Raw genomic sequence first — 19,994 nt, 5'->3', positions numbered from 1 at the left:
TAGTACCTCGGGACCACGAGCATTTCGGATAAGGGATTTTTCCAGTTTTTGGAATATATTTTTTTGAACATACTTACCTGGTCCCCCCATGGTCCCCTGGCATCCACGGCAGCCTTCAGGAACTTCTTCAGTGGTCCCAGGGGTGCATTTAGTGAGTTTGCAGATGCGCCGGTCACGTCACCGGCGTTACCGCGCAATGCACTCCTGGGACCGCTGAAGAAGATCCTGAAGGCCCCCCCGGGGACTTGGTAAGTATGAAAACAGGGGCAGGAGGGGAGGGGGGGACAAACAAACAAAAAATCCAAAATATTAAAAAAACAAAAACGTTTTTTGGAATAAGGGATCTCCAGATATGGGAGACTCGACCTGTATTTGCAAATACATGGGTAAGCCCCCTAGTCATCCATCAAGGCTTCTCTGAATATTGGTGGTCCCTATTACTATATCTAGGTGTGGGGTGCAACACCCCAAAAATCAGTATAAGCCAGAAAGCCCAGAGCAGCATACCAGTGAAAAAAATATCAATGCAATATAATGTGAGTTGGGCTACTTATTAGAATCAATTAATAAAGATACCTTTATAGGACTGCATATCATATTTACTCTGTGAGATTAGGATAGGGTAGTACGGATAGTGTAATGGTTAGCATTACTGCCTCACAGCACTGAGGTCATGGGTTCGATTCCCACCATGGCCCTTACTGTGCGGAGTTCGTATATTCTCCCCGTACTTGCATGGGTTTCCTCCGGGTACTCCTGGTTTCCTCCCACAATCCAATAATGTACTGGTGGGGTAATTGGCTCCCAACAAAATTAACCCTAGAATGTCTGTGTGTGCGTGTACATGTGGTAGGGAATATAGATTGTAAGCTCCACTGGGGCAGGGACTGATGTGAATGTTCAAAAATTCTCTGTAGAGGGCTGGAATATGTGTCCGCTATATAAGCGGAATATGTGTGCAGAATATGTGTGTGCTATATAAGAAACTGTTATTAAAAAATAAAATAAATAAGTTACGGTACACCAGTGCTTGTACTTCTTTGGGATAAAGAAACCATTAAGTGTTTATATCCACAGCCTTAAGAGTGAGTTGGGTACACCCACTTTTTAGAATCTTGATCTAAGGAAATCTAATCGGATTGTAAAGATACCTTTATGTGGTTATTATGCTCATTTATCCTGTGAGCTGGGTATGTTGTGCCATTGGAAATATCTAGAAGTTCCCTACTCTTGACTTTTCATTTTTCTTGTGGAAGAAACATACTACACATTGTTTTTTATGTTTATGTCTTTTATATGCACTGAGTGAACATAACTGTGAGACTACAGTCAGAAGAGGAGCACCAATTTATATGACCTCCAGATGTCAAATCGTCCCCACTATTGAGGGATGTATGACTGTTATATGGGATTGCACTATTTTCATTCTTGTTGCTAGCGCCACAAGCATCACCGTTTTTGCTACTTTATTCTATGAATTATTTCTGAATGTGGAAGCGTGCATTTAGTGTGACGATACCTTAGCAGCTTCTCTGTGCTCATTGGAGGATCATCCAAATTTTGTATAACTTTGGATGACAAGGTGGTGTTTTTCCAGTTTTGGGCAGAGCTACAATCTGCATTTGAGACGAAGCCTAGGCATCGCTGAGCAAATGAACTAAGGTTGGTTTCCTTGAATACTTAATAAAAAATTCCTGGTTATCAGATTTAACTTCGTAATCAATTTTTGAGGGAACCACTGATTAATAAGAAAGTCAGAGAAACACACTAAGGGCCTGATTCTGGTTGACTCAGTAAGCTGCAAAACCGAGTCCCAGAGTGCCCGCCCCACTGAAAAATGTATCCCCCGCCGCCGCATCCCCTCGCAACCGTGCAAGGGGATGTGTTACAAATACACAACCCCTCGCATGTACCAGCAGTATCGAATGATTTCTCCTGGGCTCACAAATATAAGTCAGTGGGGACTTATACTTGCGGGCTCAAGGACAAAGGCAGTGCAGATGGGTGAAGTTGGCCGCCTGCCAATGGCACCGTGTGTCAAGTCCGCATTTACATGGGAACACCCAGCATTTGCATGGAGATGCCCATGAAATGCTGGGTGTCCACTGCCCCCATCCTCCTCCCCCTGTGCGAGCGGCAGGCCAACAGTGCAGGTCAGCGAAGGCACTGCACATGCGTGTATGAGAATATGACCATGCAGCTAGTGTTTATTCTAGCACCCGCCATCTTTGGAAACCCATGCAGTTCCTCTTCCCTGCCTGGGGTGTCGCTGTCTGCTGTGGTGTTTCTAGCACAGGTTTGCATATCAGTGCTGATATACAGATCACACTGTGCTAGAAGCACTACAGCAGACAGCGACACCCCAGGCAGGGAAGAGGAACTGCATGGGTTTTCAAAGATGGCGGGTGCTAGAATGAATACTACACAGGGCACAAACATCAGTCCCCCATGCGAATACGTGGGGAAAGATCAGAATGAGGGCCTACATCTGGATGGTCTCCTGGTGACTGTTATGAAAGCTGTTATCCGCTATTTTCTGCCAATGCAGTTTCGACTTTTTACAATAGGGAAACTGCATCGTGGAAAAAACATGAAAACAGCCGCTAGTAAATCGGGACAGTCCACCTCTGAATTAATCACGTTGCAGTTGGGTAACTGCACTTTTGAAACAAATGTAACAGCAGAGATCATCAGCCACTGCTAATGCAGCAGATCCAATTGCCTACTGATTGTCTGGCCAGAATCCCCGCTGCCAGGGCGACAAGGCACCTGGGAACCACGTAAGCCGACCAACTCTGGTAATCTAGAAATCGTATACTCGCAGCTTAGCGAACAGGTCAGCGCCGCCCCGCATCCCCTCGCTAGCATAACAATGGATGTGTACGAGAACACATCCACCTGCATGCGGCCGAAAAGGGAGAGAAATGCCCCCGCCCCTGCCCGGCATATATACGCTATGTGAATATACTGCACTATCGAAAAAAGGTGCCAAAATCGGATGCATACGAACGGGTCTGAGTCAGCTCCAAAGTGTCATGGATGGACAGGGTGGCTTCTGCTAAAATGGTCCTTCTCTCCAAACTTGTGTATCACTTCCGCTCTAAAAATAGACCCCTACCTAAATCTCTTTGCAATAAATCTGATAAGATTGTGATGCAATACATTTAGAAGGTGAACAGACCTAACCTGAATGATGGTGTAACCTTCCCCATTCTGGCGAAAAATCAATATGCTTAGTGTTCCCTCTAAACTGTTTTAGCAGCGCCCCGCTAAAAGAGCCTGCTGCCTGTCCCCGCCGGTGTGCACAGGGAAGCCCAGCGCCGCCGTAGATGGCGATGCCCGGCGCTTCCCCAGCAGCTCAGTGTCTTTGACGGGACCAGGCCCGCCCCTTTCATGACGTCGGCGGCCAGAGACCACCCACAACAGTGACGTCGGCGGGCCCGGTCCGCCCCCCTTATGCTGCCCCGTGCAGCAGTGCCCTGCCCGCTACAGTTCTTTTGCTTACTTACTAAGTAAGACCGGGAACCGATTCATCCTCAATTTACCAAAGCCTTGGGTGGTCAGAGAATGAATTCCCACATCCCTTTAACCCCCATGATTTGAATACCACCTTACTGTATATCTTTTTTGGTGTGTAATGTCTGACTGGGCTTCGGCCCTGCTTTTGTGTAAACCCTCTGTTCTCACTTCTTTACATATATTATGTACCCCCATTTTTCTTTTTTTAAATCTGCATAAAAACTATTAACAAAAAATATATTTGTTAAGTGATTATATTTTAGGAAACAAAGTACTTTATCTGTATAGTGGTAGTAGCAACGGATTGTTAAATATATTAACCCGTTCAAGTCCAACGTCTAGTCAGGCTCAACAGCCCTAGCGCTAGCAGCAGATCCAATGGTGAGCCACTTTAAAATAAGAACATTAACCTCATTCAACATTCCATGTAGACCATTTTTGAAAAAAATTACAATTCATTTAAACCAGACTGTTTGAATTGCCCAAAAAATTCTGGACGGCAAAGGGTTAATATATTAAGAGTCTCTTATGAGGGATGTGGTTATATTTTGTAAGCAGAGAGGTTTCCACTCGCATTATATTAATGTCATTGTATTCAACATTTTAAAAGGAAATAAAAAAAACACATAAAAAAAAAAACAACAAAACAAAAAGCTTTCAAATCTTAAATGATATCTGGCAATAGCTCACATTTCCTGGAGAGAAAATAATATTGTAGCGAGAATAACTCTTTTGTGAGGATTAAGAACGACCAGATAGTTGATAAAATGTGAAACTCTACTTTTCAAAAGATAAAAACTGTAACGCATTACAAAACTAATACATTACAAGCCCCTTCGGTAGCAATAGGGTTCTGCAGATATTACAAAATAGAACTTCAATAAAACACATTTACCTCCAACGTGCAAGGTATTCTTCAGAGACCACAGGTAGAGCTCAGTCAGGCAGAAAGACATCTGTGAAAGAGAAATAGGTCTGGTCAAAGAAAAGAACAACATGTGCAAATTAATGGTACCCATTATCAGCAATCATACTGTACGTACGCATCTATCAGAGCCAGCTACCAGTGTCATCAGTGCCCGCAAACAGACATAACAGCTCGGAAATCAATACCACAACAAAATGTCTAATTCCTGGTCACCTACACCAAAGGCATCTACCAGAATGACATATGTGTATAAAACTCTTCCACTGCTAGATAGTAGAGTCGCTTATACCCAGTGGCGGTTTTTACTTATGGGCTGCAGGGCTGCAGTCCCCCCCTCAGGTAAAATCTGCCACTGTAGTGAAGCCAGATGCAGTCAGTGAGACTGCACTGGCTACACTGTGTCCGACCTGCCAGTCACCAAGGCAGTCCCAGTGGGAGGTGTTCCTTCCCTCCGAGACACCTCTCCACGGGCTGCCGAGCAGAAGCCCCTAAAACCCGTGTACTGCGCATGCCTTATGTCGGTACTGTGCAAGCGCTGGTCCCTGTGTCTGTCATCTGTATAATACAAGTGCCGGGACCGTGATTCCCCTTCTCTGGGCTGTTTCTGATGCAGCCCATAGAATCTGGCCGCATGCGCAGTACAGAGGTTTGGACTGCGCATGCACCAGTCCCAGCTCCTGCCATCATAGTGCAGGTGCCGGGAAAGCAGCGCCTGGAGCGGGGACCGGGAGGAGCGGCGACAGAGGCTGCCCCCTCCTGCCAAATGGTACGAACCGCCACTGCTTACACCCTTTCACTCATGCGACCTAAGAATTTGATACGTTTATCAAGACATCAAATTCCCGGGTGTTGTTTCATTTCTTACAGAGAGCACTAAAGCCCAAGTCTTATTTATCCCATTTTGTCACCAATATACAACTATTTTTATTAACCATAAAGGTGTGCGCATGAGCTTTCATACCTCTCAAAATACACAATATAACCTTGGTGACTCTAATGCTAGGTACACACAAGATGATGTGTACCCTGCAAAACATCCTAGTAAATACTGACTGCTTTATTGTTACAATGCAAATTTAGATTTTAGTTTGAACACACCCCACCAAAAATCGAATAGATCTTTCAGAACGCAAACACGGGTCGGAGGCTGGATCCGGTGAATTCACATTAAACCTGGGTTGCCCATTATACAGAGGAAAACTCGGCAATATCCCGGATCTGAGGTGTGGTGTGAAAGGGGCCTCCCTCTCTCTGCGTATGTTACATCTGCAGTACACATGGTTTCACCCATTTGAGAAAAATTTTGAAAGTGCAATTAACTGTGAATCAGGCCCAATGTCGTTATGATATGACGTTATCGTACACGCCATTACACTGATCCTTCATATATTCATAAAACTTAAGGTGGCCATACATCAGAAAGATATTGTACCCAATCATACAATCTCAACTGATTGTAAGATGGATTGTATGCAGATTGTGTGCACATCTTATGTACATAATCATACAATCAATCAGCAGATGGATTGTATGACTGATTGTAAGATGGATTGTATGCAGATTGTGTGCACATCTTATGTACATAATCATACAATCAATCAGCAGATGGATTGTATGACTGATTGTAAGATGGATTGTATGCAGATTGTGTGCACATCTTGTGTACACAATCATGCAGTAGATGGATTGTATGATCGATTGTGTGTAGATTGTGTGTCCAAAAACCACCAAGGACTGCCGGGGATTTCAAGGGAAATTGTACACAATCATGAGCGCAATCGATCTTAAGATCGATCTTTCTGATGTATGGCCAGCTTTACAACAGCAAAGTGCACAAACAAAATAGAACTAAAAAACTAAACTACTAATTAATTATACCTTTTTGAAATGTAGAAGATTTAAGTTTGTTATTTGGTGTCAAAAGTTATCAAGTAAATTTTGAATACAGAGATTTAATAACTAATCTAGCAGAGGCTGCAGACGCCATATAGCTAGTGTTCAATCTAGCACCCTATATCTTTCAAAATCCATGCAGTCCGCGAGTGGGATGTTGCTCTCTTCTATGGTGTTTCTAGCAGAGTGTAGTCTATATTTCAGCAATGATATAAAGACCAGATGGGTGCTAGAACTACAGCAGAGAGCGACACCCCAGGCAGAGAAGAGGAACTGCATGGGTTTGGAAAGGTGCAGGTGCTAGAATTAACACTAATATAGTATCTGAAATATGCGGTACAGTTCTGGGCACCAGTCTATAAAAAGGATATGTTGGAACTCGAAAAAGGTTCAAAGAAGAGCAACTAAATTAATAAAGAGTTCGGAGTCAGTGAGTTATGAGGAAAGGCTAGCCAAGCTAGATATGTTTACATTAGAAAAGAGGCCTTTAAGAGGGGATATGAGATATATATATATATATATATATATATATATATATATATATATATATATACACACACACACACACACACACACACACACACACACATATATATATATATATATATATATACACACACACACACATTACAGTGAGCGGTCATATGATGTGTTTACTAAAAGGTCTGTATAGAGTACATGTGGTCACCTATTAAGGCTAGAGGAGAGGACGTTTCGAACCAAGTGAAGGAAGGGTTTCTTCACAGTTTGGCAGTTATGTTATGGAATACTCTGCCAGAGAAGGTTGGCATGACAGACTCATTGGATACATTCAAAAAAGGGTTAGACAAATTTGTAGCGGGAAAAAAGTATATAAGACTATAACCATAGCTCATAAGGCACTATAGTGTACTCAACAGCAAATAGGAAAACCTTTTCGGGTCGTATAAGGTTGCTGCCTCTAATAGAGGGTCAATAGCCTCATCAGGGTCCTTTTCACTGCAGGATCTCTTTATAGGTTGAACTTGATTGACTTATGTCATTTTTTCATCATCAACAAATATATCACTATGTTACATCACAAAAGGAGGTCACTTTCTTCTTTGTTTATATGTGGTTTTAGGAAATGATGTCCTTGATGTCATCAGCAGCCTTATTTGGTTATTCATTTTTCATTCTGTATTAATGTATCAGGAGTGTAATATACCACTCATATAGGCCATAGCGAGTGACCCTTGGTGGACCACCTCTTCAATCATGCAAAAAGATGACTCAAGTAATAACACTGCCAGAAGAAGAGATATTCAGGGGTAGATTTATTAAGTTCGGTGCAGTGATAAAGTGTCTGGTTTTTATCACCGGCCAATCAGCTTCTAACTGTGAAGTTACAGGCTTGGTTTGAAAAATAACAGGTAGGAGCTGATTGGCCGGTGATAAAAACCAGACACTTTATCACTTCACCGAGCTTAATAAAACTGTCCCTCAGTTACATAGAAACTTATGGCAGATGGAGAACCACTTGGTCCATAGATCAATATTTATTTATTTATTAACAGTTTCTTATATAGCGCACACATATTCCGCAGCGCTTTACAGGGAATATTTTGAACATTCACATCAGTCCCTGACTGAGTGGAGCTTACAATTTATTTTCCCTACCACATGTACACGCACACACAGACATTCTAGGGGTACTTTGTTAGGAGCCAATTAACCTACCAGTATATTTTTGGATTGTGGGAGGAAACCGGAGTACCCGGAGGAAACCCACGCAAGTACGGGGAGAATATACAAACTCTGCACAGTTAGAGCCATGGTGGGTATTGAACCCATGACCTCAGTGCTGTGAGGCAGTAATGCTAACCCTTACACCATCCGTACCGCCATATGAGATAGACAGAACAAAAATATATAAATATATGCAGCAAGATAATAGATAGGTAAATATATCATGGTTTAGGAAAGAATGAAATAATAAGGATAGGCATGAAATAAGTAGCTTCATTTTTGTGTGTGGTGTATTTAAACTTCTAAAAACATGAAATGGAACGCGAGTCACATGGAATGACCCTCCTGTATTTCATTTATTGCAATTGGCATCTAGTTATACATTCCTGCCAAACAGCAACTGAAGTAGGCAAGAGTATAATATGATCCATCTAAATATGGATGTTGATTATTTGAAAACGAGTTGATCAGAGAGTGCTTTGTCTCCCAATAGAACAAATGTGGCATTTATCCAAACGATACAAGTGCAATTATGGCCAACTAAACAGTATAATGAATAGGACCTTGGGATCACAAACTAGATAGTGGTATTAAAACATGATTATTGGTCAACAAGAGTATATTTGTTTCTATCGCACAATATGTTGTAAAAAAGAGGGTCACTGTGGCCCAATACGATTGCTTTCCAAGTTCTGGGTCCGGACACAAAGACTAAGGTGCCCATACATTAAGCTGAAGTGTTGCCTGCAGCCTTGCATGCAATAAATCTGCAACTCCCTGTGAAAATCATTTTGCATACAATGGGGCAGATGTATTAAGCCTTAACAAGAGATAAATGCAAGGGTGATAAGGAGAGATAAACTTCCAGCCAATCAGATCCTTACTGACTTTTTTCAAACACAGCCTGTAACATGGCAGTTGGCAGGTGATTGGCTGGACGTTTATCTCTCCTTATCACCCTTGCATTTATCTCTTGTTAAGGCTTAATACATCTGCCCCAATATATCACAAGCTATCCCATTCACTGCCCCAGGATACGATGTATCCTTGGCGCAGCAGTGACAATAAGCGGTTTCCATGCGCACAAACCGGAATCGAAATAGAAAGACATGTGATTTGACCCCCGCCACACACCCCCACCTCCCCGGTGGCCCAATGCATCCAAATTTTGCTGAAAATTGTGTAGAAAAGGGCCAAATTGCACTAGTGTATGGGGGGCCTTTAGAATCCATTATACATTTGTAAATTTATATTTTCTATGTAGCGATATAACATAGCGCATAAGAATTAAAGCAGAAACCCACTACAACAGCAAGCGGCTACAGTACACATATAAATGACTTTGAAGCAAGGCATTTCCTCTCCCAAAGTGCATTAGCAAAAGGCTTGAGGCAATCTTAACTTTTCAACCAGTAATTAGTATCACAAAGATTACTACTTTAATTACACAGTTCTGATGTGAAGTCACAGATAAGTTAGAAAAGCCAATCAATGGTATGTTCTAACTAATAATTCGGCCTCATTTGGAAGGGTTTTACTTCACTTAGATCGCGTATCATCGGAGGAGTTTGTCATAATTATTCTGATAATTTTTTAATGGAAGAGCTCTAATTTGGAGTTTCATTTAGGTCCCATGAGCGCTTTAAATAAATTTCCCAAATGAGAAAACGACAGTCGTTTAAATAAATACGTGAACCATTAGATGTAAAGTCATAAACTACAATAATCTGTCCTATGATGGAGCACACAAATAGACAGAAACTTACGGTGTGTTCAACTCAAGTTCAATTATAAAGAAAATATTAGACATAAGAAGTATTGTTGACCACTGCAGAACTCAATTCTACAAATATCAATTCAAAGTGCAACTGTTTCCATACAAAAGTGTAATTATCGAATGAAAGGGGCATGTCTTTAATATCTGACTTTCATTTGAGTCTCTCCTAACCCGGGGTAAATGTCCAAGTGTTGCATTCACTGTAATATGAGGAAAATCAAATTGTACAATTGTATTTTCATCCCATTGTAGTGAGATTGCAGAGTGTTTGAATCTGTTGCCCCTTTCCCACTGCAGGTCTAAAACGGTAAATTGCCGATTTTTCAGCGCAATTTACCGTTTAAGGCTGCAGTGGGAAAGTGCCAGAGCTGAAAAACCAGTTAAAGATAACCGGTATTTCAACCCGTTTTAAAAGCAGAGTCCTACACGGTTAAATACCGTTTTTGAGGCAGTGGGAATGCCTCTGAAACGGTATTTAGTTAAAAAAATAAATAAATCGGTGTGGGGTCCCCCCCACTGCCGTAACCAGCACCAGGCTGAAGAGCCGTGGCTGGCATTAAAAAAATCAGGAAACCCGACAAATAGGGCTTCGCTGATTTTTTAAAACCAGCCCCAGGCTTAAGGGCGGGGGCTGGTTCCCAAAATACGGGGGACAAAATGAGTAGGGGTCCCCCGTATTTTAAGAACCAGCCCCAGGCACAACCAGCCAGCAGGGTAATGCCACAGCCGGGGGATTACCCTGCTGGCTGGTTGTGCCTGGGGCTGGTTCTTAAAATACGGGGGACCCCTACTAATTTTGTCCCCCGTATTTTTGGAACCAGCCCCGGACCTGGAGCCTGGGGCTGGTTGTTAAAAATCGGGGAACCCCTATTTGTCGGGTTCCCTGATTTTTAATTACCGGCCCCGGCTCTTTCAGCCTGGTGCTGGTTACAGCTGTGTGGGGGACCCCACTCTGTTTTTTTTTTAATCCTCCCCCCTCATATTTTTAAATGGGTTTTCAAACGGCAGTGTGAATGTGCCAAAAACGGCTTTTAAACGGTAATTTACCGTTTAAAAGCTGCAGTGGGAAAGGGTCTTTATGGCTCTTGTCGTTTAAAAACCCGTTTAAAAAAAAACGGGTAATGACCCGTTTCAGCAGTGGGAAAGCAGCATGTATGAAATAATGATCAGATAACTTTAAAATTGTTGAAATAACTGCATTCCATTTCCGACCCCATCGATTCCGATAGGTTGCTTCAGTCGGTAGAAATTAATAAAATCTGTAATCATTAATTGCCACAGAAATGGCAAAATCGTTATTTTACATTAAAGAACCAGTGAGTGGGTGATCATGTGAACAACACTATCCAGTCACAGGTAATTGCATGCATAACTACTATACAGCTTCATGCTACGTAAAACTGCCTTAAATACTATATGTTTTCTTTCAAATGCACTCTGTATTATACATAGGATAGGCTCGTCTGAACCTAAAACAGAGGCTCCAAATTACAGTTTGTAATGTTTTGCATATTAAACATTTTCAACTAGAAGCGTCATGTGGCAATAGAGAAAGAAGGTGTACTGGGTATTTCTTGTGCCCATCACGTGGGTTTTACTGCCACCTACAGGGAAAACTATTTTGAAACATAACAACTTTTTTAACATGATGTAAATCATATTGTAATGTGGCAGTGACTGTTTGAAGAATCTGACCTTTGTTTTTATACTTATAGGGAATTTGGTTTAAAAAGATGAAATATGTCTAAAGGAGCCTACACATGTAGCAACATTGCTGAGCATTCTGAGCGATGCTAGATCGCTCAGCAAGATCGCTCAACACACAGCGATGTGTCAGCCCTGTGTGCTCAGCAATCTGTCAGGACCAGTGTTCTCCGTTGAGCTGAGCTCTTCTGGCCCTGACACCGGTGACTAACTAGATGCATCCAGAATACTGGATATTAATCACCCGGTGATAGGGACGCGCATCATTATCGCTATGCTCCTACACAGAAATGCCATTAAATCGCTATGTATGTAGGCCCCGTAACAGCCACTTCCAACTACTACTGCTGCTAAGATAACTAGCAAACTGCACAATGTATTTGGTATCTATAATCAATGGTCCCAGCTGGGCAATTCCACTGGCAGTGGAATCACCTTTTACAGTGATAAACGTTATTCACCTTGCAACTGCCACCACTAATGTGGTCAAATCATCATAACACACAGCGCACAGAAAACCCCTCCACATAAATAAAACTATAAAGTAGCTGAAGTGCCATCTTGTGTAAGTGATCCTTGATAAACCTCCCTGCTTCTAAAGTCACGGAATTACCAATCATGAGACATTTGTGTGTACAACAAATTGATAAATTCCACTTACAGTATAAACCCTTTGAGTGCCAAGTGAATTTGTCTAAATAGGTGTGAATATTGGCAAGCAAACTTTATTATTCATCACGATGACCTGTAATATTGGCCTTATATAAGCAATATAATCTATTTTTTTATACATTTTCTTATTTGAATTTATATAACAAATGTGAGCGACACTGGAATTTTAAGTGGATTTTTTTTTTTAACATCTCCGGAGATGTTGGAACTCAAAGGGTCAACGCTAGATTTTCACACTTTTATTGCAAGTTGGGGACATCTCGGGGACACATCTACACAGGGCTGACATCAGTGAAGATTGACAAAACCATGCAGCGGCTTCAGTGCACCACTGGCAGCATTTCACATGGATTTGGCTGCAAGCCAATCAGAGATCATGGACTGGCAGCCAATCAGGAGCTTGAAGCTGTATGGGGCAGTGAGCAATTATGTTGGTAGGTAGCCGTAAAAGTGTGCCACCTGCCACAATGACTGTCCCCCATGGGATCGTCGTATATATTTGGATTGAGCCCATACATTCAGATAAATGGAAGACTAACCAAGCAGTGCATTCATGAAATGCAGCCTTTACTGAGTCTCTGGGTTTCACCAGAAATAATGTTGAATTTTATGTATAATGATAATTCCTGGGCATTCCGAGCTACAGATACATTCATAACATTCACTCCCTTGGGGAACCAGCCAGCACCTATAATACATACATGATAACATGTATGTTTGTGTGTGCTAAGCCGTTCCCGCCCTCCACTACATGGTCTTCTCCGCAGTCGCTTTTACACCAAAATCCTGGATCCCACCCCGTATTTGGAACATGGTTCCAAGCCAGGTTGGAACCGGGATTTATCTGTTCACACTGCAGTGCCAACATCATCTCCAAGCGCCTGGACCGCTGATTGCCGTGCCCGAGACTGCCATGCTGGGGGCAAGCCCAGCACCAAGGTAAGCTGCCCCCAGCCTCCATGACCCCCCCCCCCCCTCCGCGAGGTGAATGGATGCCACATACAGGCATCCATTCACCTCCTCCCTGTCTCCTCTGCTGTCTGCACAGTACAGCAGACAGCATCGGAGGCTGTGCGCGCCCCCCCCCGGCCGACCTCCTTGTGCCCCCCCATTGCTATATACGGGAGCCGGGTTGGATGACCCGGCATACCCGTTTACACTGCCCGCTACCCAGGTCCTGCCCGTGTTCTAACCTGGTCAGGACCTGAGTAGAAGTCCTGTGTAAAGGGACACGGGTTAACCCCTTTTACACCGTCGCTGACCCGGATCCACAAGGGGAAAACCTGGGTTTTTGCAGCGGTGTAAAAGGGGTATTACTGTGTACAAGCTAAATCTCAAATAAAACACTGGAATAAGCATAAACTTTTTATGATACATTATTACTGTTATCCAGCCTAATGCACAATAGAAAAGCACCAGCATCAGATTCATTCACATAGGGAGGAAGATAGGATGGGATGCACTAATTTGGCCAAGTCCAGTATCTCTTCCAGCTTCTCTGGGGCCCAGTTTGTGTGATCCAAAGAGAACCACACACACACACAGGCTGTTAGTAGTCATCCTATTACAACTGCACATAACAAATAATGATCCAGTCCATTTTGATCATATTACTGTTCAATATCATTGTTTCAGAGCCACACATACTGCAATAGGTGGACAGTACCTGCTGTAAAGTTTTCAGCATGTGTGGCTAGCATAAATTACAAACAGTACTAAGCAAATGTACTGGAACTGTAGCAATACCAAGTACAGTAACTTTTCAATACAAATAAACTGCTTCCAAATAGGCAAATTGCACCACCTAGTGGTTCTGATAAACTGTGCACCTAAAACACCTTCCTCCAACAACAATACCTCATTAATAACATCCTATTATTATGTATACAAAAGAAACTAAGTGATGAGGCTGCACTAACAATGTCCCACACCAGTACAGCAGAGTATGTGCTATATATAACTATGTATGGGCCTGATTTAGCACAGATTGCATATGCTAAGCTTCTATTAGCATCAGCTTAGCATATGCAAGCCATAGCAATGCAAATACAGGGGGTGATGCATACAGCCCCCTGCCGGCTCACCACCTCCTGCCTGCATTTGTGATTGCTAAAATAACAGAGATCGCAGTTTTAGAAGAACATTGTGACCAGGATTCAGCCTGAGTAGTCTGACCTTACTTAAGCTGCCGGGACAGCTTGCAAGGTCAAGGAAACTCCTCGGCGTAGCCACTCCCAAACAACATGTCAAATCAGCCTTCCCCGCCCCTTGCTGTCAATCAGGAAGTGGTGTTCCTATCCTGCACAAAGGGGTCCTGTGCATGTGCAAAAATCTGCGAAACTGAACGCATTTGCAATCAGTCTTGAATAAGGCCCTATGGGGCAGATGTATTAAGCCTGGAGAAGAGATAAACTGGAGATAAAGTAGAGATAATGTAAAAGGAGATAAAGCACCAGCCAATCAACTACCAACTGTCATGTTCAAACACAGTTGATTGGCTGGTTGATTCACTTTATCTCCAGTTTATCTCTTCTCCAGGATTAATACATCCGCCCCTATGTCTGCAAGTGTATATGTAATTAATAAAAATAAAAATAAAAAAAATGATATATAGATAGAGATATATATATATATATATATATATATATATAGAGATATATATATATATATATATATATATATATATGGAAGAGGGTTTGATTGGCACTCTCGGCTGATGTCTGGTCACAGACCGTGGTGCCTCCACACAAAGAAATGATAGTGGCAATATTCTCCTGGGGCGAACCTCAAGGAAAAAATGAGTGGCACTCTCCGGATTTTAGTAAATACACATTTATAGTGCAAAGATAATCAATACATAGTCGTCAACGTTTCAAGGCCTCAGCCTTTTCGTCAGGACGGACATAAAGTGCATACAGTGCTGTGCAAAGGAAAGCACTGTATGCACTTTATGTCCGTCCTGACGAAAAGGCTGAGGCCTTGAAACGTTGACGACTATGTATTGATTATCTTTGCACTATAAATGTGTATTTACTAAAATCCGGAGAGTGCCACTCATTTTTTCCTTGAGGTTCGCCCCAGGAGAATATTGCCACTATATATATATATATATATATATATATATATATATATATATATATATATATATATATATATATATATATATATATATATATATATATATATATATATATATATATATATATAGCAGCTGGCAGGTGGGTGGCACTTCAAAGAACAAACGACTCAGAAGACACCCTGATGAAAAATGTGATAATACATTTGAAACGTCGGTAACCTAATTGGCTTCTGAGTCGTTTGTTCTTTGGAGTGCCACCCACCTGCCAGCTGCTGTATTGGAGTACCTCGTCTTCTCCCGGGAAGGCACCTAGCCCTTCTGTATTCAGCGGAGTGCCGGCCTAACCCCCCTTTGCATATATTTGGACTTAGTTGTTCCAGGCAAGGCAACCGCAATTATTCTTTATCGTCAGTGGTTGGATGTTTTTAACTCTTTCTTCAGACACCCTGATGAAAAATGTGATAATACATTTGAAACGTCGGTAACCTAATTGGCTTCTGAGTCGTTTGTTCTTTGGAGTGCCACCCACCTGCCAGCTGCTGTATTGGAGTACCTCGTCTTCTCCCGGGAAGGCACCCAGCCCTTCTGTATTCAGTGGAGTGCCGGCCTAACCCCCCTTTGCGCATATATATATTATATATAGCAACTGTCTGGCCCGGCACACCACCTATAGAATCAGCTGTCTGGGTGCCTTCACACATGTGAAGTACAGTATGCAGTTTCCAGTGCGGCACTCCAAGAATACTCCAATACAATCAGGAAGCTTCAACCATTTATTGGGAAGCTTTCAACAGCAACGTTTCAATGCCACGGCGGGCATTGAAACGTTGCTGTTGAAGCTTCCCAATAAATGGTTGAAGCTTCCTGATTGTATTGGAGTATTCTTGGAGTGCTGCACTGGAAACTGCATAGTATATATATATATATATATATATATATATATATATATATACTTTGTGCTTAGTTATTGATACTTGTGTATTAGCAAGGTGCCCACTAAGCTAATTGCTTAGTGGGCTATTCTGCGTAGTGAAATCGCATCGCATGGCATGGCACGTTTTCGTGCCGTACGATGTGATGCGATGCAATCTCACTAGTTAATTTATTCACTGCACCCTGACCGCCGATCGCATCACATGCAAAATTGCATGCGCTTGCATGTGATTTTGCGTGCGATGCAATTTAGCAAAACACCCCCAGTGTACATGTCTATGTGATGCAATGGGATTTAGCACACCCCCCATTATCCACGTCACCGTCCTCCCAACCTTTTCATACCCCCACTAACCACGTCAGCGTGGAGTTGATTTTATAAAGTGTGGTGAGCGTAGCGAGGGGACACAGAATACATGTAAAGTAATCCGCTCGCCACACTTTATAAAATCAACTCCACGCTGACGTGGATAGTGGGGGTATGAAAAGGTCAGGAGAACACGTAACGCGTCCTACGCTCGCCACACTTCGAGCTGGCGTGGATAGTGGGGGTGTTTTAGGAACACATTCACACCTGCCATATCATACATCTGAGACAGTAATGACGACATGTGTTAACTGTTAACTGGATTTTAATTAATAATTAAGAAGAAATAATCAAATGAACAAATTACAATAATAACAATTAATCAAGAACAAAGAAAATAATAAAAGAGTCATTCTTCTGATTCTGCATCAGCCTTTGGAAGAAGATAAAGTGCATAAATAATACGCTCAAAAGCATTTTCTGCACCCACAGCCTTTCGCCAGATTCCTGTAGGTAGGAGTCGAGATTCTGGCGCGCGGTGCCTCTTTGACGCTTGTTGTGCCATTTACAGGATCCCTAAAGGTGCTCAATGTTTTGTGTGTGAACACCAGTCTCCAAATCAACAAAATTTAATCTGTGGTACCCTGCCTGCTCCAGCTGCTCGGTGTTATAGGCACGCCAGCAATCGGAGTAGATAGTCATCCCTGGTTCAATGAATTGATTGATGGCGGCCATCAGGGTACTGGTGTCACATTTTTGCATAAGTGTAACAAAGCACTCACCGGTGTCTCTTGAAATGCCTCTGAATAGCCACTGCTGAGGCATCATCCGTCCCACGTGACTTTTCCTCTGTACAAAGAGGTACTCGTCGACTTCCACGATTTTTCCAGGACCGCCAATACGGCGTTGGGGCTGTGACATTAGGAGGGGCGGCGGTACGCGTCCTACGACCTTTTCATACCCCCACTATCCACGTCGGCGTGGAGCTGATTTTATAAAGTGTGGCGAGCGCAGCGAGCCACCGAGCCCGAAGCGTGGCGAGCGCAGCGCGCCCCGCGAGGGGATGCAGATACCTGTGAAGCCCGCGAAGGGACGCGGATACCTGTGAAGGTATCCGCGTCCGCTCGCCACGCTTCGGGCTCCCAACTCCACACCGACGTGGATAGTGGGGGTATGAAAAAGGTCGTAGGACACGTACCGCCGCCCCTCACGGGCTCGCTGCACTCGCCACGCTTCGGGCTCACGTTTATAGTGGGGGGGTGGCGTGGGGGTGCATTTAACATTGTAAGCACCCATTTGGGTGCTTAAAAGCACCTTTTAGGGTGCTTACACAATTTTTCATCGTATAGGGGGCAAAAATCGCGTTGCATGCCATCGGGTGTATGGCATGCGATGCGATAAAAACATTGCACGACCAACATCGGGGGCGCCGCTATAATACACAAGTACCCAGTTGTTTTATTTGACAACTTGAGTTGTCGCTCACAGAAACTGATACTTGAGAGCTCCTCCGCCCATGAATATTGAACTGTATCAGCGTGAGGAAAGGTAAACGGCAACCCGGGAACCAATGTGCCGCACGGACGCTCACCTTCTTCAGACATATTTTAATATGGCAGCGCCACTTGCACTCCTTCATACTTAAGCGCATTCGGTGTCCATTAACACAAGTTTGTGTCACTGGCAGAAAATGGCTCCTCCTCTGTCTGCGGCAAGGTGAACATTGTGACAGGTTCTGCAGCCATTACGCAGTCACTTCTCCTTCACCTCTGACTGAATCTGACAGGGAGCGGGAACACTACGCTACTTCTGACTGACCGCTATTTACGCAGCCCGCACGAACACTACGCTGATTCTGTCAGCGCCGCTACACTAACTGCGTAACGGGTGCAAGTACTATATTAACTAGTGAGATCGCATCGCACGGCACGAAACTGTGCCATGCGATGCAATGCGACTTCACTACCCCGCGTACGTATGCAAATTGGGCGCCCTGCAAATACACAAGTACCTATTTATTCTTAATTAAAAGGTGAATAGATCATTTGTACCCATTTGTCATTTATATACAGGTTACAAATGTAAGAATACGTCTTTGTTTATATAGTGCCTCATATTATAGCACAGTAGAACTCAATCACTTCACATTATTACAAAGCACGAAGAAGCACAAGTATTTATTGATGAATAGGCCCCAAAGTGAACAAATAAATGTGCAGCATGAGGTAATGTTACCAGTTCTGTGTAGCATGGGGCCTATTTGCAGACTGATGCATGTTGCTGCCCCTAATGTCCGCTGCTAGGAGGAGCAATAAACGAGTTGATCTATCAGCTAGCAAACTTCCTCACATCAATGTCTCGTGTGGTTTTAGTATGTGGTTAAATGCTACAAGGATCTGGTAACATTACTACATCAAGCTGGACATTTATTTGTACACCTAAAAGACTATACATTCACTCTAGTTTGTTCCGGAGGCTAAAAGCCCATACACACTAGACCAGGGGTCGGGGAACTTTTTTACCTTTTACCCAAAAAAATACACACACAGCATATGGTAAAATGCAATAATGACAGCTACATCTCACACAGTACCACACCCCACCCCCACACACCAACCACTGGCAGTCAGACAGGTACATGGGCCCCATCTCAGCCCTGAGCCCCCACCCGCCACAATGACGGCTATGATAAACTGCGACAATCCCTGAAAGCCGCCCAGGCCGTTCTCCCTCGTGCCACTCACCCATGGCATATCACAGTCCCCGGTGGCACGGACAGACCTCATCCTCCTCTCTACAACATTGTACTGGCGCTGCCCTGCACAGGCTGTCTCCATTCCTTCTCTGACACCTCCGTAGCCCGCACACAGCCTCTCCCATCACCTCTAGGACCTGCAGCCACTGGTCCACACTGATTATTATAGCCAGGCAAGCCACAGTGCATGAAGGGTCCAGGCTGCAGAGGTGATCATGTGGGCCTATAGAATAGATTCATATGCATGCCCGGCTGTATCTCCATTACCTCCAGGAATTTCCATTTGGGGTCATTTACCCGGTTCCCCGACCACTGCACTAGACCATGGGTGGCTAACCCATGGCTCTTGAGCTACATGTGGCTCTTTTCTTAATGAAATGCCTCTCTCTCTGCTGACATGGGGGTTTCACTGTTTTTTGACTTGACACAGTCGACATGGACACTGCGCTGCACTTGCCATGCTTCGGGCTCACTGCGCTCGGCACACTATTTTCTTCTCTCACCAGGCCCTAGTGGATGAAATACTGCCTGTCGGCACAGGTCGGCTCCAAAAACAGTGAAAAACCCCATGTCAAACTTTTAACTGTCGACCTAGACCCCTGTCGACCTCGCAGTATGTCGTCCCAACGGGGTTGACCTAATGACTGTCGACCGTCATTAGGTCGACCAACCAACCGTATCCCATCTACAGACATGTTTTAAAGTACAGTACTACAAAAT

At 43.4% G+C, this 19,994-nt stretch overlaps 1 protein-coding gene across 3 annotated transcripts in view; it reads right to left on the bottom strand.

The window, feature by feature from the left end:
* The window catches only part of WDPCP (WD repeat containing planar cell polarity effector), a 315,876-nt gene that overhangs the window by 282,168 nt on the left and 13,714 nt on the right, over positions 1-19,994 (bottom strand). For all 3 annotated transcript variants that reach the window (XM_083175790.1, XM_083175792.1, XM_083175791.1), the window contains exon 2: positions 4,415-4,475. In XM_083175790.1, the coding sequence (XP_083031916.1) occupies positions 4,415-4,475 (61 nt within the window). The remainder of the gene's footprint in view (positions 1-4,414; positions 4,476-19,994) is intronic.

Source organism: Crinia signifera, chromosome 3 (genome assembly GCF_055691185.1).
Source record: "Crinia signifera chromosome 3, ASM5569118v1, whole genome shotgun sequence".
Lineage (NCBI taxonomy): Eukaryota > Metazoa > Chordata > Amphibia > Anura > Myobatrachidae > Crinia > Crinia signifera.
This window is presented reverse-complemented; position numbering and strand designations above follow the sequence as displayed.